General features: G+C 37.4%; 1 protein-coding gene across 1 annotated transcript in view; it reads right to left on the reverse strand.

Moving 5' to 3' along the window:
• Nucleotides 1-410: 410 nt before the first annotated feature.
• The window catches only part of LOC105492943 (regulator of G protein signaling 5), a 59482-nt gene continuing 32565 nt past the window's right edge, over nucleotides 411-27327 (reverse strand). Inside the window, exons 2-5 of the mRNA XM_011760334.2 lie at nucleotides 24820-24930; nucleotides 18457-18518; nucleotides 10648-10814; nucleotides 411-5636 (exon numbers count right to left, since the gene is read on the reverse strand). Of these exons, the coding sequence (XP_011758636.1) occupies nucleotides 5475-5636; nucleotides 10648-10814; nucleotides 18457-18518; nucleotides 24820-24930 (502 nt within the window). The 3' untranslated portion in view covers nucleotides 411-5474. The remainder of the gene's footprint in view (nucleotides 5637-10647; nucleotides 10815-18456; nucleotides 18519-24819; nucleotides 24931-27327) is intronic.

Genomic DNA, 27327 nt, shown 5'->3' on the forward strand with positions numbered 1-27327 from the left:
AATCTATGGTCATAGAATTAAGCTGCTTACAGTGGCATTTGGATTTCAAATCTTTCAGATCTTTCACCAGGGGAGGAAGAGAAAGGAACTACTATACTCACTGAATATTGCAGGATCCAAGTGATATAATATGTTCAGCCAGTTTCTAACAGTGATGGCAGCTGAGTCAATAAATTATTGTCACCTAAATCCAAGGGAAAGTAGTCAACAGAGTTTATGAAAATGGGGCACTTTGTATTTCCCTGAGTTTTGCATGTCAGGCTGTATTACAGTTATCCTTTATTAGTAAGCATCTTCCTAATTCATCAAGAGCTCACCTGGTGTAAGAAGCATGGTGAAAGCACAAGTCTATCTTAAGGAATAATGTTTCATATAGAAAATACTTGGGAGTCAAGAAGGACTCACATGAGGCTGTTATATAGATATATATTTAATATAATATGTGTGATTGTGGTTACAGATACATATTTGGTGCTTTATTTATCCAGAAGCATGAGTCACATAAGTACATAATGTATTGAATACAAAATTCTAAAGATAAACACAATTGTTGTTGAATTTAAAATGTATGGGATAAATGCTTACAAATGGATTTATAAACCTTTCACTTCTACTTCATTCTCCTGGCTGTGTCTTCTGAAGATGAGTTGCTAGGTGCAACATTAAGAAGATAGCTCCTTCAAATCCTGACACTATATGACACAGAAAGAACTTTTGGCAAATATTTATTCAGCTTACTTGTCTCCAGTGGCAAATTTCTCAGCATTTCTCTTTGTTTTGTCTATGCCTTAGCCTGTACGTTTTTCTAGAAAGGAAGTTAAATGCTTTTAATGTATTAATTATTACATAATTGAAGTTAGACCCAAATATGTTAAATATTTCCTCTTGCAAAGGGAGAAGAGGAATGGAGAAACAGGGGTAAGGTGGGGAGGAAAAAATACCTCAGGTGAGAGAACAAGTAACTTGCAAGAGGCTTATTAAACTGTATGTAAATGTTGACGAGGCTGATTTGTAGTTTCTCTACTAGAAAAATAATAAGATCTATTATTAAACCGTGAGTTGAGAATAATATTCCAAATGTTTGTTGTTGTCGTTGTTGTTGTTGCCTATTACTCTCTGCTGTAAGTTTCCATTCAAAGCCAAGAGTGTTTTCTCAATTGGAAGAGTTGATCTTTTTAGATTCGGGATGGGTAAGTGATGCTGGGAAAGCCTTTCTTTAAATATTAATTGCTCTTGTTTGCCTTAGAATCTATTTGGTGAAAAGTGTGTTTAACATAACAGTAGCTGCTAAATTGTTAACTAAAGAGCCTTGTGCAAAGCAAGTGTTCAATACATCCTTGTCTGATAGAATGAAGAGACTATAAACCAGAGAGGTTTAATAGCAATTGAGCCAGGATAAACCAAGATGCACCAAACTTTATGTCCAAAACCTACATAGAGTTGCCTAGTCCTTGCATTTGGATGCTTGGATGTTGGAAATTGCATTTTCCATTCTCTGCTTTCTGGCACATGCAGCCAAATATGGACAGGAGACCCTCAATATTTATCCACTTTTCTGGTCAAGGCTTTCTAGGATGTTAAAATCAAATTTTACATCTAGCTGCATTGCAAGTCAGGAAGTACTTTCCTGCAAATATGGAAGATGACAAAAGCCAGTTTCAACCAAGATGAGCTGCTCTTAAATATTTCCTAGCAAAGGGATTAATTTCATAGGTCTGGGCACTTACTTTTTAACCACTTCCCTTCTCCCTTTCCTTTTCTTTTCATGACCATTCCCTCCTAAACTTGCTAAATTCCCAGGAAAAAGGAGAAATGACCTGCTAGGGGGAACAGTTTCAATAATGAAATCATTTCTCTGAAATATAACTGGCTTTTTCAATGATTCTCAAATTTGTTATTGGATAGGCAGTTTGGTAAACCTAGAAGGGAATGCTTATTAGTTTATCTATTTATTTGTTAATGGCCCAGTTTTTATTGAAATGTTTGCATGTCTGTTACTCTTTAGAAAATAATTAACAGCTCCATCCTATTCAAATGGCTTGTGTACAGAGCACACATCAACCAAATAAAATCCATGGCTTTGTAAAGGATAAAAATAAAAATAATTTCTTTCACCAAGTTCTCCTTGGCACTGAATTCTACTTAAAGCATAATTCATACAGTAGGGAATTGGAGTACATGGGGTATGGAGAGTAGGGCACAAAATGTTTCCATACATTTGACTTTATTGATTTGAAAGCAAAGTCACTGAAATGCCTCAGTTAGTTCTGCATTTTAAAAGGTGTATACCTGGAAGAAACAAAAAAAAAATGTGTACGTGTGTGCGTGTGTGTGTGTGTGTGTGTGTGTGTGTGTGTGTGTGTGGCGGGGAAGATGGAAGGTTATTCACATGCTTGAAGGCTATTCACACTGCTTTAACAAATAAACATGGAACATACCTCCTAATTAACTGTAGAGTTAATAGTCTGTCTCCTTGTCCTGATGTAATTTAGATCTTAATCTAACCCCAACTCTAAACTATATCAAACCCAGGCAGAAAAACTGAAGTTACAGGCAATCACCTGGGCTAATCTTAGTTTTTTTCTCAACAGTGAGAACCATATTCTCCTATTTCCATTGACCACAATTTGGTTCCACCACCTTTCTACATCCTCAATGCACTCCCAACTGTAGTTACATTTTCACAGGGGAGGAAAACTCCAGCACAACAGTGTTCTTGCATCAAGCTTCATGCTTTCCCAGACATTTATTTACTCAAGGGAACGTGGAGAGGAAGAGGAGGAGGGAGATGGAGTGATAAGTAGATGTTACACATGTTTTTCCTGGAAAGATCACCCCACTTTTTCTAATTTCCCAGAATTTAAAAAATGTATTTTATCTCTATTACCATGGAAATTACTAGTAACGGGATTTTTTTTTTCTCTTTTCTAAGTTTCCAAAAACTTTCAAAAGTGTTCAAAGAAATTTTCTAGAACAATTTTAATATGTTGGATTTCTCATTTGGGGCTGGAATGTTTGTATGCTTTTTAATTTTATTACTTCATATATTAGAAGAGTTTCTAATATGTGTATGAATACAATTTTAAATGTAAGATTATATAGATGTAGATACAGATAGATAGATATATGTAGATATATAGATATAATGTCACAATATCACTATAAGGCATTCCTTCTTCTATTCTTTCTATATCTCCACAGAACTGCTCTCATGGTGCCCTTTCCTGCCCTCTACCTCCCACATTCAGCTTATTAAAAGGTAAAAGCCCTTCTTATTTTCCACTGAAAAGTCTACCCACTTTCATAGGGTGTCCAGTCAATTTGTGAGTACAGTCCATTGGAGTCTTCATAACATCAGCCCTCTAGGTGAGATCTGTAATAGCTAGTTAATTATCTGGGAATTTTCAAACATTTGGATATTTCAAATAATGTGAATAAAATACTTGAATTTTAAATAATTGTTTCTTCAAATGTTTTCACATTAATGAAAAAATAATGCACCAAGATTTTGGATTTCTAGCTGTATGAGAGAGTAAAGGGTTGGCACTTTATTAACTTGGGGGCAATGTAGACAGATGTTGAAGCTGGTACTGGAAGTGCACTCTGGAAATTTTTGTCTGAGTTTCTCATCAATCCTACAGAATTGCATGCAATGAGAACGTCATGACTGCAATGTTGATCTGGCCTAGCTCTGGACTGCTTGATGAAGGAGTTTCTCTAAAGTGAGCAATACTGGCAAATATGAATGAATTCATACCACTAGCAATTGTTGGCAGAACACCCAGCCACTCTACCCATTTTCAGAATGTGAAATGGCAAGTATTCAGCAGGGCAAATTATCCTTGAAGTCACAAAAATAGGGAAAATCCAACAAGCACAGTCAGTGTTTACCTGAAGAATACAGTCTCATAGTTGCTTCACTTTCAACATTCTTAGGAAATAACCAAATAAATGAGCTACAAATATGGGAAACTAAGAGTGTGTGAATGAAAAAGAGCAACAGAAGGAGGAAATACAAGACTAGACAATGTAGTCTTCTACTTAACATTTCAGAATTTTATTAATCCTTTAAAAATCACCCTCTTTCTTTTGAGTTAATATCCTCATCTCGACTACCATCATACATGGTTTAGTTTGATTCTGTTACTAAATTCTGTGAATCATTATTTAAGCAAATCTACTAAATATTAGAAAAAATTCTAGCAAGACTTATAATCATGAAATACAGAATTAAAAGTTTAAACCTACCAAAACTCCTATGGCCTATCATTTAGCTGTGAATGAGGCATATCAGGAGTATAAATCTGCACTTTTGACTGTAAGTAAAATTTACTAATGCAGGAAGCAAAACAGTGAGGGAATACTGGGGTTGCTAAAAGGTTACTTTTTTTTTTTTTTTTTTTTGCAAAATGCAGTGTACCTTAAAAGTGTCTCACTTAGAAGGCCTCTACCTGTAGTCACATTTATTTTTCTAAAGACAATTTTGTGTTTTGAAGATAAATGTCATTAGTCTATGATAATAGCATGATAGGACAATTAGCCATTTTAAACTTGACCATATTTTCTCTTGTTAGTGTATAGCCGTCTTGATATTTAGGTGGGAGACTGCTCCAATCATTTTATATGATTGGATTTAGAAATTCATGAATTTTAAACACATAAGAATTTTAAATAATTTGAAAATGGAAACATTTGACCTATAGTCTAGGAGCATAAATACATTTATAAAATACTTCATTGTTCACCTTAGGTCATTGATTTAAAACAGAATTTGGTAACTATGGGCAGGCGGAGGGGGCCAGTGAGGAAGGTATAAAAGAGAAATCTATATGAATTGTGCTCAGATTGATTTTGTATAAACACAGTATATTCATGGTTGTATCTCTTATTAATAATACCCAGCTAACATGAAGGTGGTGCCAGGGAAGGATCAATATTTTAAATAACGTATTTGCTTAAAATACCATACAGTGGCTGCTTCATAAAAATCTTATAATCTTTTATTAACCAAGTTCAGAAATAATTAGAGGGGTGATCTCCCTGGATCAGAACTGAAACAAGTGAGATCAATTAAGCTCCTTTGAAATAGGTCTGTCCACACTTATATTCTGTTTTAGACCAATTTAGGTGGAAATCTATTACCTAAACCCACATTCACTGATATCATATTCTTGTCTTATATTTCTTTGCCTTAGGCAGGATTTGTCTGTGATTCTGACTGGGTCTGACTACAAACTGAAGATATCTTAATTAATAACAGGGCAGGAAGAATTGAGTAGGGAAACAAGGCCTTTGGACGGTAGATAAGTATCCAAATCTATGTGGGCAAAAAGAGTAAGCAACGTCCCCTGGGATTTTTCCATGTGGGTATCATTGAGCAAAGCTGCTGTGGGAAGATATGTAGATTAATGGGAAATGCAGGGTTATTATGGAGGAAATAACTCACAGGATGATTTCATAGCCTGGCTAGATTACTACTTGATTAACTCCTGATAAAACTCAGAGCGCACAAAGCGAGGCAGAGAATCCTTTTCCATCAGGGCATGGATTCTTTTCTGGGCCATGTCAAAGCTGCTCAGGGAAGGTTCCACCAGGTTCTTCATTGTGATGTCCTTAGTGAAGTGGTCAATATTCACCTGTGGGCCAGGAAACAGGGTCACTACATAAGCCTAGGTTATAGAATTTGACGAGGCATGAAGAAGGAGGTAGAATTTCTTGTCAATAAAACATAAGAGGGGAGGAAAGTCATTAAAAAGTGAGACATGTCACTTCTCACTTCATAGGCAATGGGTTAAGACAGCTGATGTTCCAACAGATGCATCCAACCGGTATTAGACACCCACCAGGTGTCAGACCTCCCATAGAAGCTAACACACACATTACTTATTTAATCCTTGACAACAATCCTGAGAATGATTCTTCTCTTTTATAGAAAAAAATACGTGTATGCAGAAGGTTAAGAGGCTTCCCCAAGATCACAGAACTGATATGTGTATTTGAATCTAGAGAATCAGAATTTGAATCCAGGTATCCTGGTGCCTTTTTTTTTTTCTTTTCTTTTCTTTTTTTTTCAGATAGAGTCTAGCTCTGTCACTCAGGCTGGAGTGCAGTGGTGCCATCTTGGCTAACTGCAACCCCTGCCTTCCGGGTTCAACTGATTTTCCTGCCAGAGCCTCCCGAGTAGCTGGGATTACAGGCATGTGCCACCACACTGGGTTAATTTTTGTATTTTTGGTAGAGACGGGGTTTGCCATGTTGGCCAGGCTGGTCTCGAACTTCTGACCTCAGGTGATCTGCCTGCCTCGGCCTCCCAGAGTGCTGGGATTACAGGTGTGAGCCACCGCATCCGGCCCTGGTGCCTAATTTTAAAATTCTAACACAATATTGGGTTTCACATCTAGTGGAGGAATTGAACAGAGAGAAGTAAATTCTCACTGGGGATCCAGGACCTTTTTCATGGCTCCAGAAGAACAAGAAAACTTGTTCTTTCCAAAAACAAACCAGGAAACAGTCATTCTGACAGAATAAGAATGAAAACAGCTAAGAGCAATTAACATTTATTGAGTGCTCGGTCTGTGCCAGGCACTTTGCAAGGATGAACTCATTTAATCTTATAACTCTATGAGGTATAATAGATGCTGTCATCTACGTTTTACAGTTGAGGAAACAGATGCACAGAAATGTTACATGATTTACTCAAGGTTCATCAATGGTAGAGAGAAGATTCAGAAACCCAGTGATGTGGCTCTAGTAGACTCCAGCACTGGGATGCGCTGTGGCTTACATGTCCTGAGTGCAGGGCCTGTACATTGCAACCATACTAGGGTCTATGTGAATGGTTCCCCTGGAGTTGTGCAAGGTACAGCCTGTTTGAACTTGGCTAACTATGAGTTTAAAGGAATCTTTATACTCCAAGTTGTAAGATTTAATGATTCTTAAGGATTTTGAGTGTAAAAGAGACAGAAATAGAATCCAAATCAGCCTATGGTTGTGAATTGAAATGTTGATAAAGGTTATGGGTCTCTCCTGGGCTGTTAGAGGTTCTTGGTACTGAATAGAGTTCTTTGGGCTCAGAGAATTATGAAGCAGCTATTAGTTAGAGTTGGAGACAAAATGCATGATTCCCTGAGGAGCCAGGACAGAACAGACAGCAGGAATGAACTGTGCTTCAAAGTCCAGGATGAAGGGCGTTGAGCTACAGTAAGATTTTCCAGAGGTGAAAGGGGTCAGTGTACTTTATGTAGGCCTGGTGGAAGACCAGACTGTCAGAATTGGGATCAGCGTCAGAGCCGATGAAGTCCAATGTCTGCCTTTAAATGTGAAGACCTCAAAGAGCTCAGATTACATGCCCACAAACAGCTAGTGCGAATTAGAGGTGAGACTGTAACATAGATTTCTCTGTTCTCAGTCTATTTTCTTCCCACCACACTGAAAGCAATGCTTCTTCCTTCTCTTATATTAAATATATATCTGCATTGAGCTGAGTAAACAGGCTTATTCCAAATGATTGAGGTTCTAAAAATTATAAAAGTAGCTCCTAATCTTATTTTTTAAAGGAGTGATGCATTTTAAAACCTCTAGGACATAGTATCCACCGGCAAATAGCAGCTATTTCTCTTATTATTTTTATGTGCTTAAGCCTTCTTTAATGAGTCATTCTGATACATATTTATCTGTTTAGTTATCCAGAAAAAATATTATTTCATTAATTTGAAATATAGTCAAATGATAATTTGCAATGTATAAATTATCTACTTATTGACCTCCACATGGCCATTTCTCTTGTTTAAATTTAGTTCCAGTTCTTATCATTGTATCTCTCAGTCAGTGTCTTGTATTAAAGAGTTGAGGTGAGTATTCAGAGAAACAAAACTCAGATTACTATTTGCCTGGGTAATTAATCTAGGTCTTATATAGGTCAATTTCACCAAAATTAAATAGTAAATATTTACGTCAAAATACAAAATTTGGAGAATTTTTTAAGTAATAAAGGCTATGATTTAACATACTTCAGGTGCACGTACATATATACAAGATGTTTACAGTTAGAAGAACTGAGGATTAGAGAGCTATAGCTAGAGACTTGCCCGAAGTCCCACATCTAAGAATGTCTGAAGTTGGATATTTTCATGCTTTCCTCTCAAAAATATTTCTTGAATGCTTTTCATGTGCTAGGAGTAGGATTCACATTCTCTCTAATGCCCAGCTCAGGATCATTATTCTACATAATCCTGGGATGCCTGTATTTGGGGTCTAATGTATCCTATTGTAACCTTGCATAAGCATAGATCATTTAGAATGAAGGGCGAGGCTATTTTAATTATAGTCTTGCCACTAGTCACCACAATTTATTTGTAACTCAGCGAGCCATGGTATTATTTATTTTAAAATTATATTTTAGATTAATGTCTCATATTTTCATAATAACCAATAATGTCTTCCCAGAGCTCAGAGTAACTAACAGTTATCTGAGTGGGGTTTCTACCATTTGTAGGTATTTCGGCAAATCCTAGAATTCTGTGAAGAGGAAGTCAAGTGATAGGAAGGTAAGTTGGAGAATCCTTTGAAATGGGGAAATGCATGTCCAATTTAATATTAAATTAATCTTCTTGTCAGTATATACAGAGAAATAACATGCTGACAGAAGAAAGGATGGCCCAGCACAAATGATAACAGAAGTAGGGTAGAGCTAACATATGTGCTTAGGGTGGAGGTTGAGGAGAAGAAGGGGTGATCTGGAGAGAATTTCAAGATCAATATCCACATCAAAGCTAAATCTAGCTTCTTTCTAGGACCTTTTCATTTTTGTGGCTTTGACCCACAGTACTCTACATTCGCATACTCCTAACCTCCAACCCTGTGTCACGGAGGAGGCACATCTACTAGTACCAAGGTACATAATTTGTCCATCCACTCAAACACATTTAGGGTAACTCATAACTAAAGAAATACATATCTAATGGTGGAACTCCAGGAATCTAGAGTGTCTGCGGTAGAAAAGGGATATTTGGGAGTTTTTTTCTCTCAAACATCTTAAGTAGATTGCTGCCTACTCACAAGGCTTGCCCAGATCACCTCTGTGCTTGACTCCAAACCTTGATGAAACATTCAATTTCCTGACTGGATTAAAAGAAACAAGTGAAATTAGAGCAACCTGACCAAACTCTGATGAACAGGGCTTGCTGTGGCCATCCTGAATTCCACAATAGGCTTTCAATGTGGTTTTATAAATAACAAAGAAAAAAGCAGATCAACTTCCCCAAAGTTTCTTTGAAATCAACAAAAATCTGGGCTTTAGTAGTCTGTCAGTGGTATATTGGCTTTCAACATCTCTAGCACCGCTTTCTTGTTATATTTTGATTTTCATGAGTAAATGTACCATTGTCCCAACTACAGTGTAAATGACAAAGTCCAAGTGGGAAAATAAAGGATAAAGAAGAGTAGAGAGGGCAAAAAAGAGAGGTGTTTAAAGGAAAGAATAGGAATGGGAAAAGAAAAAGGAACAAAGAAAAGTTGTAGAAATACTCATTAGGCATTAATGAGTTCAGACACTGAGATACTGGTTGATATAGTTTGGCTGTGTCCCCACCCAAATCTCACCTTAAATCGTAATAATTCCCACATGTCAAGGGCAGGAACAGGTTGCAATAATTGAATCATGGGGGTAGTTTCCCTTACACTGTTCTCGTGATAGTGAGTGAGTTCTCAAAAGAGCTGATGGTTTTATAAGGGGCTTTCCCCTTCACTCCACTCTTATCCTCTCTCCTGCCACCCTGTTAAGTGGTGCCTTCTATCTTGATTGTAAGCTTCCTGAGACCTCCCCAGCCATGCACAACTGTGAGTCAATTAAACATCTTTCCTTTATAACTTACCAAGTCTTAGGTATTTCTTCACAGCAGTGTGAGAAAGGAATAATACACTGGATGAATATCACGGAATGCTTGGGACCAGAAATGTTTCAGATCTTGAATTTTTTTGAGATTTTGAAATATTTGCATATACATAATGAGATAAGATATCTTAATATGAGACCCAAGTCTAAACACAAAGTTCATTTATGTGTCATATATACCTATAAATATAACGTGAAGATAATTTTATGTGATATTTTTAATAATTTTGTTCATAAAAAAGTTCTGGCTGTATTTTGACTGAGACCTATCACATGAGGTCAGTGGAATTTTCCACTTGTGACATCATGGTGCTGAAAAAGTTTCAAACTTTGAGGCATTTTGGATTTTGAATTTTCAGATCAGAGACGTTCAACCTGTATAAATTTTTATACCCACTATTTAATTTAATCCTGACAACATCTCCATAAAGTAGTCTCCATTATTCTTATTTTCACAAAGGAAGAAATGAGACTCAACAACTCATGCAAGATTTCACATTGGTATGATCCCCACTGGAGGTTACATGCTAGTGAGGTGAGACCCATAAAACTGGAAAGCGGTCTGAACAGGATTCATGTTCATATATACTTGACCATATTGCTCTGTCTTTGTACTCAGTGGGTGCTTAATAAGGTGGCTGACTCACAAATAGGACTAGCCTTTGGCTCCCAACGGGAGGTCTGTGTCTCAGATGTAAATCCTTCCTGAGAGCTAATGAGCTGCCCTTAACTGACCCACCTACCCACAGACCAACCTCTTTAGGAGCCTCCGTTTGAATGAATTCTTCATATATTTGCTTTGCCTTCTCAGCCATCTTGGCAGGGGACTTGATCTTCTTGTAATCCTCACAGGCAATCCAGAACTCAAGGTTTTCCTCACTGAATTCAGACTTCAGGAAACTTTTGAAACTGGCAAGTCCATCTAGAAAGAAAAAAAAGTCAGTTGGAGAAATGTATTAATTTACTTAACAAGGCCGGGCGCGGTGGCTCACGCCTGTAATCCCAGCACTTTGGGAGGCCGAGGCGGGCGGATCACAAGGTCAGGAGATCGAGACCATGGTGAAACCCCGTCTCTGCTAAAAATACAAAAAATGAGCCGGGCGCGGTGGCGGGCGCCTGTAGTTCCAGCTACTCGGGAGGCTGAGGCAGGAGAATGGCGTGAACCCGGGAGGCGGAGCTTGCAGTGAGCCAGGATAGCACCACTGCACTCCAGCTTGGGCGACAGAGCGAGACTCTGTCTCAAAAAAAAAAAAAAAAAAAAAAAAAAAAAAAAAAAAATTTACTTAACAAATGGCATACCCTTCTATATAGCCTAGTCTTACTTAACGTTGTTCTGTCATTTACGTAAGAATCTTACAAATGTTAACTCATTTAATTTTCCTTAAAAACCTAAGAGGCAGGTGCTATCAATATCCCATTCCCTAAATGAGGTCAGAAAGATCAAATGACTTTCCCATAAATAACCAGCTGCTAAGTGGCAGAGCCAGAATTCAAACCCAGGAAAGTCTGACTCAAGAGTTCGTGCATTTTTTCCATTATTCTAAGCTACTTCTCAAGAGGTGCATAATTCAGCTTCTTGGAAAAGAAACTGTCCAGTAATGACTGCCCGCTTTCTACTGCACTTGGACTGGGAGAAAAATACAAGGCCAACACAAATGTTATATCCGCGAGAGAAAGGGAAAGGGCTTACCAATACTATTCTATGAACAAAGTTTTAGCTCATTCATGTCTAGCTTCCTTTACTCCTTCATTCGAATGCAGAAGGAATGAGATAGAGATGGAAGACAGACAGCAGAGAATACAGAGCTCAAGCCCTGCTCATCATGCAGAGCCATATGGAACTCTAGAACTAGATAGAGAGATTTACCACATTGTCTTTCCAAACAGTCAAATGCAATGTCTATTTAAGTGACAAATGTTTACCTATTTACGTATCAAGGAACACTATTAACACTAATGCCATTCTGGATACTTAACAAACTACCAAGGAGAAAATAATACATTTAAAACTTGGCTGGTCTATATAAGTAATGTTAATGTTAAGTATCACTATGAACTACTTACAATTCTTTATTTTCTCTTTGTACAGATGATTTTTGTTTAACTATTATGTTCCAAGCACTATGATAAGTCACAATGATAAGTAAAATAGACATGGTTCCTGTCCTAATGGAGATTATAGATTCTGGAAAAAGTAGAAAGAAAATGAAGAAACAGAAGAAACATTTACACAATGAAAGGAAAACTGTATGAAAGGTAGCAACAGAGTCAAAGGAGAGTCCTGGCTTTATTTTAGGCTAAGGGAAAGCAAGGAAGTAACATTCAATTTGAGACCCAAAGGATGAGTGGGAAAGGGCCAGATGAAGTTACCCCATGTAGTGTACTTACCATGTCCATCAATTATACATCAGGTTTTTTTAACATGTTGAACTTAATATGATTATAGCTATTATGATTCTGTTTCCGGTGTACAATTGCTCATGTAGGATAGACTTTAGTTTATAATTTTAAAACTATATCTATATATAATATATAGATATAGTCCATATAGATATAGCCTATTATATATAGATATAGTTTTTAGTTGTAAACTAAAACTATAAGACTAAAATTATAAAATTATAAAACTATGTATATGTAAGCATTCTTGGGCCTGATCCAATATTTCCTTCTCCTTAATGCTGAATATATATACGTATTATTCAGCATATATTACACACACACACACATAAAAAATATATATATATATTTATATATATATGTATATATATATATATACACACACACACACCAAAATTCTAAACAATGTATAGGGAGAGAATTCATGTTCATTTAATATCTAAGAAAAGTAAAGATTTCAAATGAGAGAAAATACTCTAATTTTCCAGAGGCTGTGTCAAAATCACAGACCTACCCTCAGTAACACGTTTCGAATGTCGCTTTGCCCCCCCGGGCAGAAGGCAGGATTATTGTCACCAGTACTTTAAAGTCTAGTTTTCTCTAATTTGCCCCCACCTGGAGACACTTCTGCAATACATTAGTTGTGCTTAGGGATCATATTTACATTCTGAATTCATTTCCTTTGGCCTAATTTCCATTTATTCTTTTTCCCTATTCTTTTTATAGGCTCTAAATTTGTATTTATTAGTCATTGCCAATACATTGATTTCACACAAGCATAAAATGTATGCAATGATAAAAACAAAGACACTATATATAGTTTTCCATTTTCAATTTACCTCCTGTATAATTTTACTGTTCTCATACCCTTCACAGTACCCTGAAACCATACCCAATTTTAAAGAAAAGAAATGGCTAGGATGATCATTAACTTGTATTAGGGTCACCATCAATTTCAGGATCCAAACAAGATACTTTGCAATTTGATCCCTTCTTCCTGTACTTACCTTAAATACATTTTCAATCGATTAACAATACAAATATATCTAGGAGCAATGGTAGGTATAAAAAACAATTTTCAACACTTGTGAAAAGAAAGGAAAAGAAAAAAAAAGAAAAAACCACAATTTTTTTTCTAGAAACTTGGCCTTAAGAATTACTTTAAAACCATTTGATAACCTGTTAACTGGATAAAATCAGGTGTATTTTCTCTCTCTTCTAATATTTCCTACTATATTTCCAGCACTATTTGTCTTAACTTAGTGACACGAGAGTTAATGTAAGTGCTAAAAGAAAAATATAAGACTTGTTTCTCTCTCTGTCATGGTAAAATGTCCATTGTTTCTTAAACAAAAGGTGTCAGATAGTCTCTGTTAAAATGAAAACATTCTCAGGCACGTTTTAGCTTCCAGGAAATGAAGTCTTACGAGCTCCCACACAATAAGGTCTAAGACGGTGGAGGCAAAAATAATTCCACAGACTAACTCTGTGACAAATTTATTCTCATTAGCCCCATATCCCCACAACTTCTCTCTGAATCACCCATTCTGCATCTTTGGAAAGCGTAGAGACAAAATCTCAGTCCTCCCAAACATTCTTATTTGTGACCCGGGGATGTATGTCGGGATTCCGCAGAAATGTTCACATTTACTGTCTTTCCAGGGAATAAGCTTGCAAAATAACTTTCCTGTGCAGCAAGTCCATTTCCTGGATACTAATTTCATAACTTTCATTAAATTCCACAATATTCCTTTAACCTTTTTGTTCATGTATGACTCATAAAATAGCTTTACATTGCGTTGGTCTGTAAGATGTGTAAAGCTATTCCTTCTCTAAATCTGTGCCCCTGGCTTTTGGGCACTCTCTAGAGGGTCCCTCTAAAGCCACCCCTGAGACACCTTCTCCTCTTTAGCCTCTGGTTGTCTGTCAGTTCCTTCCTCAGCCATTCTCTGTGTTTAGTTCCTATCACCCCTGCGGACATCCTATTGGGTCAAAGTCAAACACAATCCAGGCCAAATGTCTCTATTCTGCAAAGAACACCCATTTCTTCTTTGCCCTACCACCATTCCTCTACCCACTCCAGTAAAGCCTCAGCACACCTCCCCGACAGATCACCACATTCTTCCCTGCTAGGCTTGCACGGAACCTCTCAACCCACCTCTCCAGGCATCCACTATCTAGAAAGCCAATGAAACCCACATGATTATCTGGTCTTAGGGAAACGCTCTGGGTTGTAATCTACATTGCAATTCCAGAGTTTGCCCTAATGAATGGTGTCACTTTTGACATCCATGTAAACTAGCAGCCAGCTCTACCTAAGAACAAGATGAAAATACCTATAAAATCCCTTTGAAAATTAAAGGAGCATTAGACAAATCCAAGTCAGTTTGCTATAAAGGAAAAAAAAATTAAAAACTAGATTAATGCAAATCTCTTCAACCAGGGGGAATAAAAATGAAGTCATTGATAGTTGATAAGCACCATTTCTAACTTATTGGTTCAAAATTATATTATTGCAATAACTTGAGCAAGTCATCAAATCTCTCTGAGACTCTGTTGCATCATCTGTGAAATAGAGATACTAATGCAACCTATCTGATGGGGTTGTGCTAAGAAATAAATGATTCATATAAAGTTTTTACATGGTACCCGACATAATTATCATTATGTAGCTCAATACATGTTGGCGTTCATTATCGTTATTCATTACAAATTTAAAATTAATATTTTAATTAATTAAAAGCCCAACTCCAATGTTGCCTCATCTGTGAGGTAGTCTTTACCTAATACCATTGACTTGCTCTTGAGGATTTTTATCATTATGAGAGAATCAGTCACTTTCTGTTCTTTTGTTGGGATTGTTTGCTTCTATATCTTTTCCATGAGGCTGTTCATTCTTCGAGTTCAAGGTTTGAGTTTCACCTGTTTGCTCCTCTTTTGCATCCCACCTCCCAGTCTAAATCTGCACACCTAACATTTAATAGAGGTTCCCACAGAAATAAGACACATTCAGGGAAGCATTTCCTTCCAAGTGACAGAGTCAAACAACACTAACTTTAAAAAAAGTAATTTATGGATTTTGCTGTTATTATAGCATTTTATTTCATGGGCAAGTTGCCTAATCCCCCTTAATCTCAATTTCATTTTCTGAAAACTAGGGATTGTGATGGCACTCAAATCCTAAAATTATTGCAATCATTAAATTAACTAACATATGCAAAGTGCTTAGAACAGTGCTTGGCACATGATGAATAATAAGTGTTAGCTATTGCTTTTATTATTATAATAATTACTTTCAAGGAAATTATGGTTGCCCATGAGGAAGATAATGACAAAAATGAGCCAGAAATGAGAAGGAAGAAAACCAAAGAGAAAGAAGCAAAAGGGTAGTGCAAAGATAGAAACAAAAAGATGTGTCTGGATCCAGGCTCCTTCAATCCCCATGGACAAATAAATCGCAAGGGTGTCTCAGGGAGAGCTCTGACCTTCTGGAACTCCTCGGGAAGGGAGATTCACATAAAAACTTTGCTGCCTTTGGCTTGTTTCATTCTTCTCTGCTCTTAAAAATGGTTATGTGGGGAACTATTAAATGTCACTGTCTTATTTAAACTCCCATGTGCAATCTATTTTTGTGTTTGAAGAACAACACACTGTTTATACACCCCACGTGCCTACAAAATGAAAACAGATGGTGCCACCTAAAGAATTGAAGGCAAAACATGTAGGAAGTTGATGTACTTTCAGAACATACTCACATATACTGGATGACTAAAATTTACTTTAAAAATGAAGGAAGGTGAGAAGAATCTTGTTAGAAGAGATTGAGTAGCAACTTAACTGTCTTATAATTTTTAGAAGCTTGGTACCAATTAACTTCATTTTCACTCAGTAAAAATTAAGAAAGATGTGAAAATAAGGAATTCTTGGTGAACTATTTAACATACCAACTGTGAAAGTCAATATCGTACATTAACATCACAATGCCAAATTTCCCTTATAAATTGACAAAGATGCTACTACTCCTCAAGGTTAAATGGTTTAAATTTATCAAATCAAACATGCAAAAACAGATTGTGAAGTGGTTTGTCTTTATTTGTTTTTATAGCAACAGGGTCTCTCTCTGTGGCCCAGGCTGGAGTGCAGTGGTATGATCCTGGGCTCAAGCCATCTTCCTGTCTCACACCTGGCTAATTTTCTTTTCTTTTCATTTCTTTTCTTTTTGAGATGGGGTCTTTTTATGTTGCCCAAACTGGTCTCAAACTCCTGGCTTCAAGCAATCCTCCTGCTGCAGTCTTCCAAAGTGCTAGGATTACAGGTATGAGCCACTGCACTTGGCCCCAATTGTGCAGTTTTAGATACATATATGTCCCAAATGTATCTTTCTTCATTACCTGTTTTGCATCAGCCACAGCTAATGTTGGGTAATTTCTGATTATAGACTACTAGTTTTTGTGGATTCAAATAAGAACTTCCCATAAGAACTGATTTGTCTGCTAACTCTCAGGTTTATTGACAATAGCAATAAATACCTGTGCTCAGAGTACTAGTATTCATAATTTATCAATAGGTCAACTGTCAATCTGCTATTGGCCAAGAAACCACTGGGACAAGATAATAAGTCCATTAATAAACATAAATATTATTCTACTAGTTGACCTTGTGGGATTTCTAGGTCCAAGAAGCAAAATGAATTAGTTCATTCACTTATTCACTACATAAATATTCACCAAACCTCTTACATGTGTCAGGGCAGGGTACTTTGTTTAGCATAAGAAAAAAAGAGAGATAATCAGAAATGAATAAGCTAGAGAAAGTTCCAAATTAGAGACTGTGGTGTTCTGTCTCCAAAAATAAAAGATTAATTGTATTGCAGGTAAGCAAAAAAGCTTATGACACCAAAAGCAAGACATAAGGAATGTTCATATACAATTCAACATATATTCTTTGTCATCTATTCTGTGCCCACTAATCATAATGGTCTTGTGAAAAATATTTTGTAAATCCTTATTTTTGCAAAGCATGTAACAAAGTTCTATATTCCATTCTTGTTATAAAGATGGAGAAATATAGGTGGGGTATTTTAAATTGACTCATACTTTTAGAGTGAATTATTCAACAAATATTTGTTTTCCCTATACTATATACTTCCTGTTGTGAAACTATCTACATGAAAAAGACTAACTCTTGCCCGTTGGTGAGTTTATAACCTATCATAGAAGGGAGCCAACTATGAACAGAACACAAGGCAACAAGTATTAAGTGGCATAAAAGATGTGTGGACAAATGACTTTGGAAGTTCAGAGGGTGGATAAATTGTTCTGGATGGTCAAGGAACACTAGGCATTTCTTATTTGAATTATCTATTATAGGAGAGGGAGAATTTGAAGAGAGAGAGATATGAGTAAAAGATATTCCAGTCAAGGGGACTATATGGAGAAATCCTGTATGGAACAGAGAACTGTTCAATTTGCCTACAAACCAGCCATATAGTCGTGGTGATCTTGAACATCAGAAATTTGAACTTGGTACTGTAAGTCATGGGAATCAGTAAGGATTTTGGATTGGGGAAAGGCACCTAGTTCTTATTGATGCACTGGTATTAGCTTGGAAAAGAGTCTGCACTGATCATCACCTTTGTCATTTCTTGAATGAAGATGTAAGAAGCATGGTGCCAGAAGAGGAAACTGAGACTGGGGGAGATAACAACCCATGTCAGGTCACAAGAGCAGTTGACTGTATAATAGTTTGAACTAGGATGACTTGAACTCATGACTTGTTAGCGATCTTTATACTGCTATATCTGATCTTTATTAATTTATTATGAAGCTAAGTCAGAAAACGTAGTTTCTCTATTTTACTGATGAGAATGTTGAGGAGGTCAAGCCATGTGTTCCGGCTCACGCAAGTAAGCAGGACAGATGGGAACACAATTGCAATCATGAGTCTTCAGAACACCTTATGTTCACATTCCCCCATAGTGCCACAGACCCTCCTTTTCTTGTGAACTGGATAATCACATACCCGCAGCCCCCTTCCCTTATTGATACCACCTTCAAAAATTGAAGAAGTGTCAAAATTGGGGAAGAAGAACACAGGTAACACAAAAGTGTTTTTTGTTTCTGTCCCAAACTTGACCTTTATTTAAAAAAAAAAAGGAAACTTACAGTTGTTCTGCAGGAGTTTGTCCAGGGAATCACGCCACTGCAGGGCCTCGTCCAGCGAGGGTCTACATCAATTATAAGGAGAGAAAAGGGGTATGGCATAAGTAGGCATTGAAGCACATGTACCAGCAATAACTACTTCCTGTTTCTCTCAGATGGAAATGACATGACTGCTGGTCTATCCTCAGGATAAGGAAGTTTGAGTTATTTTCTCTCTAACAATTGGGTTTGATGAGCTGGGTTTGCTTTCATACATCTTTATTGCATATCTTCATCTTCTTTGAACATTTTGGTTAGGTCTTTCCCTTTTTAAAAGTAGAGTTTGTTTGACATTAAGTTGTGTCTTGACATTCTTTTTTAAAATATTCTCTCTTTTTTTTTTTTTGGTTTTCTTTCTATTTTGATTCATTCCTATTTTCTCCTGGTTTTCTTGAATTGATATTCTTATATATCCCATGAAAGTTGTTACAATTGTGGTCTTTTTTCCAAATATAACTTCATGAAATCTAGTTGTCCCATTACAGAGATTGAACTCCTGTTTTCTGCCTCACCAATACTGCATGTTAACCAACTAACTGAATCAGCAGGGGGCATTGGGGTTCCATATCCACATCCCAAAGCCGTCTAATTAAGGCTAGTGGAAGATATGAGTGTATAATACTTTCCTTATGTTGGGATTGTGATCATAGCAAATTTATATGTTAAAAAACGTAGGTGCATTTTTCCTACCCACTTAGAACAGGATCAGACTTTTTAAAAAAGATTTACTCTGTCTAATTAAAAAAAAGTGGTTAATATATCCTGAATTGGAATGTTACACACAAATGTTCGAGATGCTGACTCAAAAGGAGAAGGTTATAGCCAACATATAATTTCTCCTTAGGCTGTTTCTATTTTAACATTTATGTATGCAGAAACCCTGCAGCTATTTCATCTCAACCACCAATTTTTCTCTCACAGCAGGATGTGTCAAGTGGAGCTGGTATTGTCTGGGAAAAATGGCTGACTGCACACTCTTCGGCTCACCCGGCTCGAACTCTTGCATTATGATGTGAATTCTTCGTTGTCAAAGCAAAACAGACTGACAAAGCATTTACTAGAATAGTAAGGCCAATTCAGGTGTTTTTCCTAAACTGGAATTTCCTTAGCTCTTAATTTGTTTATCAATTGGCCAGGCAATCAAAAAAAATTCCTACTTCTAGTTTTTATACAATGATATTTCGGGGCGGGTTAGTTATTCAGATTAGTAGCTTTGGTTGATATGACAGTTGCTTGTTCTACTTTTCATTTTGCTGTCCCAGATGCAGAATCAGCCTCACTTTATTTATGTAAGGAATCCAAGACGGCAGTAGGTTTGGGCTAAAGTATTATGAATAATCCCTTTACTTCTCTATTCCTCACTGCAGAACATGCATAGGTTTTGAGTCCTGATTATATGATTTTTCATAAAATTTTATGTGTTCACTCTTTGCAAGTTAAACTTGCCAAATTGAGGGTAACAAACCTGGTGAAATAATCTTGGGTGGTTTCTGTTTTCCTGGCTAGAAACACAGGCATCATAGATGGAAAACATACTAATGCCTCAGAAATTTATTTCTGACACATGAGCTACCCATCCCTCTTCCCATTTCCTCTGGCTAGTATAAAGAATCACACGAAGAAAAAAAATGGCAGGAACAGGGTGATTATAAGTATGTCTCTATAGCATTCTGGTTCATTGTATTTCTAACCAGAAGAGGACCTGTCTACTAGAGGTCAATAACTCATCTTGGCTCTTTTATATTACTGCAGGTGGAGAACTGTTTTATGTGCATATTATTTCATACCTACATGTTTAGCACAAGGTCTTACACATCTTATATTCTTCACTATAGTAGGTTCAATGTTTTGCACATAATAGACACCCACCAAGTCCCTATTCATTGTTCACAGAAGCGGCAGGATATTAAATTATTAGACGAAAGAAAGTAGCTCAGAGCAAGAGGAAGGCTGGTTTACTCACAGGATCTCCTGATTTTATAAATATTCTCATTAAATGAAATCACTTTCCTGCCCCACTTTTCCTCTGGTTAGTATAGAGGAGCAAAGGAAGAAGAAATGACATGAGCAGGTGCACCAAACTTAAGCATGTTATCCAATCTGATTTGTCCCAAATGGTCTTGTTGGAACCAGGCTAATGGTCAATAACAGCAGCACATCACAGCCAAGATTAAATTCCTGAAAAGGAAATGTGCAGAGCCTGCTTAGGGGTGAAATTGGTTCAAATTGATTTAAGGGCACAGTCAAGTAGGACACATCCCCCACAGCATGAAGCCCAGTGTTTTGATTACCAGCCTAGGAGTTAACAGAGGTTCATCCTGTCCTTATTCTCAGAATTTGCGAGTCCTCATTAGGTCTGACTTCATTGGAAACAAGATAGATGCAGATCTAAATGGCCAATAAATGTCCTGGTTTGCAAGGTCATAGCTGACCACAGAGGATGGGTATGGAGTTTCTGTGTGTGGGAGTGTGGGGGAGAGAGAGGAAGCTATTTCAAATGAAACTCAAAATAAACATTTATAGAGATGATTAACCACATGTTTTATAATGCCTAGTGTAAATGCCACCTGGCCCAGGAAGTGGCCATCTCTGCTGGAAGCACTGTCTCTCTTTTTGCTCTACTCTTACTGCTTTTACTCACTGAATCTCTCACATGGCAATGATGCACTCACTGTGAAAGGGTATAGGTTGTCATGCACAGAGAACTTTTCCCATTCCACCCTATCCCATGGTGTATCAATCCACCTTGCAATAAATGTGTGTCAGACTAATAAGTAAATGAATGACGGTTTTGTCCTGAGTTAGCCTGGTTTATGAAAGCCACAAATAACCCCAAACTCAGATTTTAATGACCAGTCCCATGAACCATTATTACTGCTATTGGCAATGCTGGCACTTACTAGCTATAACCTCAAGTGCCTGTGGTGGGTTTTTTGTTTGTTTTTGGTTTTTGTTTTGTTTTGATTTTTAATCTGTGCAGTGCCTGGCACATACTTAAATGTCTTAAAAATGTTCTTACACATTGATGCTCTTAACAAGGAAAAGAAAATTCAAGTTATTTACTGTGAATTAGATGTCCCCTCTCCCTTCCTGCCTGACAGTGCAGGCTGCTCATGACCAGGCTCAAGTTTATGAGCATTTATTGAGCCCTTACCTGATACCCAGTGGTGACCTGGCCACCATGGTTGGGCATACAGACTTAAGAACAAGTAAAACATGTCACTTTTTGACATCCATATGCAGACCTAAAATTGTGCATAGATCCTTAGTCTTCACAACTAGGCTCACTCTAACCAGGTGAGCGTATGCAGGACAACTTTCTGTAACTGTTTGCCACTAGCACAGGCTAGGTACTGTTTATGTGTGGAGGTCATTCTTTAGTATAAAATGATCACTACAACAATAAACCAGAAAAAGGGGTTAAAAACTGCTGACATAGGCAGGGGAAAGGGGGACATTTATAATATAAAATAAACTACATGAATATCTATATCAGCTCCTAACATTTTACAATTGATGATATTGTAAGCCATGATAACAGTTATCACAAACTAAACCTATGTGGTTGATTAATGTTCTCTATTGTTTCTTGGGAGGACCTACAGCAGAGCCTTAAAGAATGCTCACATCCAGAGGGTGAGCAACAGTGGGAGCACTTAGAGAAAGAGAAGGCAGGAGGGGAATGCAAGACTAGAAGTCAAAGAAGAGAGTTTTAAGAGTAGGTCAACTGGGCCGGGCGCGGTGGCTCACGCCTGTAATCCCAGCACTTTGTGAGGCTGAGGCGGGTGGATCACCTGAGGTTGGGAGTTCGAGACCAGCCTGACCAACATGGAGAAACCCGTCTCTGGTAAAAAGTACAAAATTAGCCGGGTGTGGTGGCGCATGTCTGTAATCCCAGCTACTCGGAAGGCTGAGGCAGGAGAATCGCTTGAACCCAGGAGGCAGAGGTTGCAGTGAGCCGAGATCGCGCCATTGCACTCCAGCCTGGGTGAAACAGTGAACTCCGTCTCAAAAAAAAAAAAAAAAAAAAAGAGTAGGTCAACTGGTGAGCCATCAAATGCTGCAGACAAGTCACAGATGGGGCCTTAGTTCGGGTGAGGTAGTAAGGTCAAAGCTGGATAATAAGGAGATACAGAAAAGACTGAAAGCCATGAGTACAGACTTCTCTTTCTACAGTTAACCAATAAAAGTAAGAGAAAGGTAGAGAAGCAGAAAGAGAGAAAGGCGGGGAGAGAATTTTTCAGCATGGGACGTGGGTACCTGTTTGCTCCTAGGGAAAAAGGGTCCACAGAGCAAAAGGGCAACTAAAAGTGCAAAAAGGGGAACAGAGCTGTCTTTAGGGGCTAGGAATATAAGCACTTATTTCTGTTTTTCTCAATGGTCCATTTTTTTAAAAAAATGAGAACTCAAAACTACATGTTAAAAAATAGAAAATGCTTTTTAAAAAACAGATTATACTGATGTCAGTAACCCAAAGAATATGAGAGGGGTTAAAAATACCTCCAATCAAGAGAAGAATTATTTTCCCCTCTGAAAGAAGAACGTGAGTTAAAAATACAGAGAAATTTTAAAGTGAGAGAAGAGACAGAGAGATGGAGCTGATGCGGAACACAGTATTTCCTGTCAGATAAATGGCATAGAAAGTTGCCAAACATGAGGAGGTGGGATGGGGTTTATGGATTCAGAAAAGAGTGGGAAACTTTTTTACTGGTCACTGTTGAAAATGCAATGGACACAGAATTATTCTCTAGGGAGATGAAGGAATTTTCCAAAACAATTTAGGCTTCTGGAGGAAGAAAGAGGATGGAAGACAAGAGAAGTAAATAATCCAATAAATGGTCAGCCCCAGGGTTTCTTCCAAAACAGCTTCTCTCTGAATCCCTTTTAACCCCAACAGTTTAAGGGTCTACGTGAATGATAAAGTAGAGATTTAAAGCAGGAAATGTAGTACTCTATTTTTTTAAAGTTAATTCCAACAGATCAATAAATTGTCACGTTGTTTACTTCAAAATAGATGTTTTGATCTGTTGCTGCTATGAAATGTGGTTCTTATTCTCCACTACCGCTCGGTGCCTGCTGCTCCACACTGAATTACCTTCTCCTTTTCAAATGCAGAAAACTCAATTATGCCTCATTTCCTGTTTAGAATCACTTTGAAGTAATAAAAACAAATGGAAAAAGATTAAAAAAAGAAAAAGAATAACTCATCTCTTTATCTCCCAATCAATCCAGCTACATTAAGTTGAGGTCATTTGGACAAAGGATAGGCTGGCCAATTTACACAAATATTCCATTTAAAAAGAGAAATGGAGGTTAAAGAGACTAATATATTTTTACCACACTTCTGTGATATCCTCAAAGCTCTAAGATAGCAGAGTGAAGGAATTTGAATGCCTTGGCCTTTTCTTCTTCCCATTTTCCTTTCTTGATTTTCCTGGGTATCTCTGTTTTAATGGGAAGATGGAGTGTATCTGTCTAGGTAGCGACAGCCTCTGCAGCTAGCAGGGATGATAACGAACAATGGGAATGCTGGGAGTCATGTTCCTGAGTGAAAACAGGGCCAACGCACACCGTAAGACCTGGATTCACTGCCATAGCATCATGACTCTTTAGAAGTAATAGCTCCCTAGGATGCCTGAATTGACAGGAGGAATATGTAGGGAGAGGAGAATGGGGATGAGGGAGGACTGCAGAAATCCAATCAAGAATATGAATTTATGAATTGGGAAAAATACCTGGTGTACATTAAATAGAAATAGCTAGTCAAGTGTTCATTCTTCACGTAAGTAACAGACTTTGTTCCTCTGTTAGACCTTGAGGGGCACCATCTTGGAGAAGAAATGATAAGGCTGAAATTGTCTGCCTTGTCCTTATATCTTCCTGAGGGAAATGTTCTCACATCCTCCTGCTGAGGAAGCAGCTTTAGATGGTTCATCAGCAGGTAAGCATCCAGGGCTCATAATTAACTGGATCAGGAGTGGTTACCAAGGCAGTAAATGAGCAGGTATTTTTACCACACTGCAGTAGTGGCTGGTATCATTTTATAAGTATGGTCTGTCTGTTTTATAAGTATGTCTGTCTCTCAAAAATAAGGCAGAGTCTTATCTTTTATTTTTTAAGTATTCTGCCTGTATTCAATAAGATGCTCCAGACATGAGATAGTTAAGAAAAAAAAAGAGCTTATTTGTAAACCAATGCTCTGAGGGCTCTTATGATCCTCAATGAGTAATTGAATGGGGGTAATTCTACAGATGAGGAATGGTGCTAAACACTTGAAAAATAGCCATCCTCTGGAGGAAATGAGTGGAATCCATATTCATGACTCACTTATGGGTCTTGGCTGGTTTCTCCGGCTTCTCATTGTAGGGAATGACAATGTCACCAACTGAGTCTGGCTTCTGGAGGAGAATTCCCAACTTGATCTTAATCTCCTTGGCCCTGAAAGAAGAGACACAGGGGAAATGAGGACACCACATGTGCATACAGATTTTAAAAAAAGATTTCTTCCTGTGTCAGAGAAACAAAAATGAACAAAATCCCATTTCACTTGTGTTTTTCTTGTGGCAGAAAGAATACTAATGCAGAAATTAGAATATGTAAGTTCTAATAAATAGCATTTACCAAGCTCTTAGTATGTCCTTCATTAATTTGCACTACATTTTAATCCTCATTATTGCTTTATATGTGTTCTCTCATTTTATATCTGCAGATACTATAGTATTATTTCCATTTTGTAGATGAGGTCACCGAATGAAAGGAGTTTAAATAACTTAAGATAACCAGCCAGTATTTGGTGGAGACAGATGTGAGCCCAAGCTGTCTGATGCTAGAGTTCCCAGGTAGAACTCCTCATGCATTGCCTGCTAGTCTTCTGAGGGCTCTGGTCCTCACTATTATTAGATATATGACATTTGGAAAAAATCATCACTTTTTACTGCCAGACTTCAGTTCCCTCATCTGTAAAATAATGAAGTTATTCATCATTTTAGATGTTTTTTGAGCCATTTCCAGCTATAAGATTAAATAATTCTACTTGATTATTTATTTCTCCATAAAATTTTTGTTTCCAACTCCTTATCCATTGTTCCCTATGGCTGTCTATCTTATGTGCAGTGAACCTTGATAAATGAGTTCTAATTGCCAAACGACAAACTACAGCAGAATTTACTACTTCTTTGTATCTTCAGTATTTTAGTGAGTAGATATGGTCAGAATTCTGGGTACTCCTCCATCACAGGATGCAACTATTTTCATGCTCAGCTTTAAAACTAACCTAATCTATCCATCACTTTATCATAATTCTAAACTGGAAAAGCACCAGGCAAATCTTAAATATTAATCCATAGGACAAGCTGTTGAATATTGGGAGACCCAAAAAGCTACCCTTTCCCGGTCACCTTAGCACTTGCTTACCCATGCTTTTAAGAGATGGTTCATCATATTGCATTATGGTCATTGACTTACATTTCTATTTCTCAACTTGGATATGAGAACTTTTTGATGGTAGGAATTTAGTCTTAAATACCTTTTAACCCCTGTGCCTAGCACAATGCTTGGCAACATAGTAGACATTTAAAAATATTTGCCAAAGTGAACTAAAACATCTTGATTTTGTTCCTTACAAATCTGCTAACATTTACCTCTCAGTCAATGCTAATCATAACCAAAGTCTTAAAAAGATGTGGTGAAGTTCACATGGTGGCCAAATAGGATTTTACTATTGTATACATACTTTCCTCATTTGTTCACAGGGATTGTTCACTTACTGATTTACTCATTGGTCATGTTTACTGTGTCGGGCAGTATGCAGTAAATATACAAACACCATTAGGTTTGCTCCTTGCTTTCAAGGTACTTTTAGCCTGGAGAGGTCTTAGATGTGGAAACAGTCACAAACAGGTGCTTAAAGACAGACTGTCCAGAAAGCAGCAGGGCTCTGGCAGAGGAGCACAAGTGTCCACAAGGGCAAATCAGGGGGAACTTCTCAGAGGAGGCAAAGGAGGCAAAAGAGGAGGCAGTGATGAGGCAATTTAAGTAAATGCCTAAGATTCGCAGTTATGGATATTAGGAAGAAAAATGTAAGGAGACCTACTTTGGTAACTTATAAAAACCCCACAAATACCTAATTATCATAACATATTTTCCTTTAGGCTAGTAAATATGGTTTTGAAAACTATGTTTTAGGAGTAGTCATCTCTACAGCGTCATTTCCTTTTCATTTCATTCTGCTTTCATTCTTTCCCTAAGACCCTCTCACTGACTAAAGCCAACTCAGGTCCCACAGTACCTCAGATCAAGCTCAGCATGACATCAGGGTAAAAATTGGGACTGTTCTGCAGAGGGAGCTTATATAACACTGTGAATTAGATTAAGTGTCACTTTAATTCCAGGCGTCGCAAATTACTTAAATTATCTAATGTTTAGTTCTTTTGCCTAGAAATTGGGACTGATAAAATAGTATATCCTAAGACTTGTTGAGATGATTAAATATATGAATGCATATGAGTCACTTAGCACAGCATTTGGCATAGAATACGGCTTCTTCAAAGTTAGTTCTAACTACACAATCATTTTTCCAACCCACCACCCATGTTCCCTAGCTTCGAACATTACATTGAAACATACAAAAAATTCCCTGCAAGTTACTAAGGAGTTACTACACCCACAACCTTCTATATTCTACCTCTGGGGACAAGAATTGCCAATTTTATATTTATCTGAAAAATGAAGAAAACATTAAGTGGGGAGGAGAAATGCATGCAATATTTTTGGCTGCCCTCTGCTGGCTAACGTGCAGTATTACAGTCAGAGATACAAGGTGCACTAGGACACAAT

Source organism: Macaca nemestrina, chromosome 1 (assembly GCF_043159975.1).
Source record: "Macaca nemestrina isolate mMacNem1 chromosome 1, mMacNem.hap1, whole genome shotgun sequence".
Taxonomy (NCBI): domain Eukaryota; kingdom Metazoa; phylum Chordata; class Mammalia; order Primates; family Cercopithecidae; genus Macaca; species Macaca nemestrina.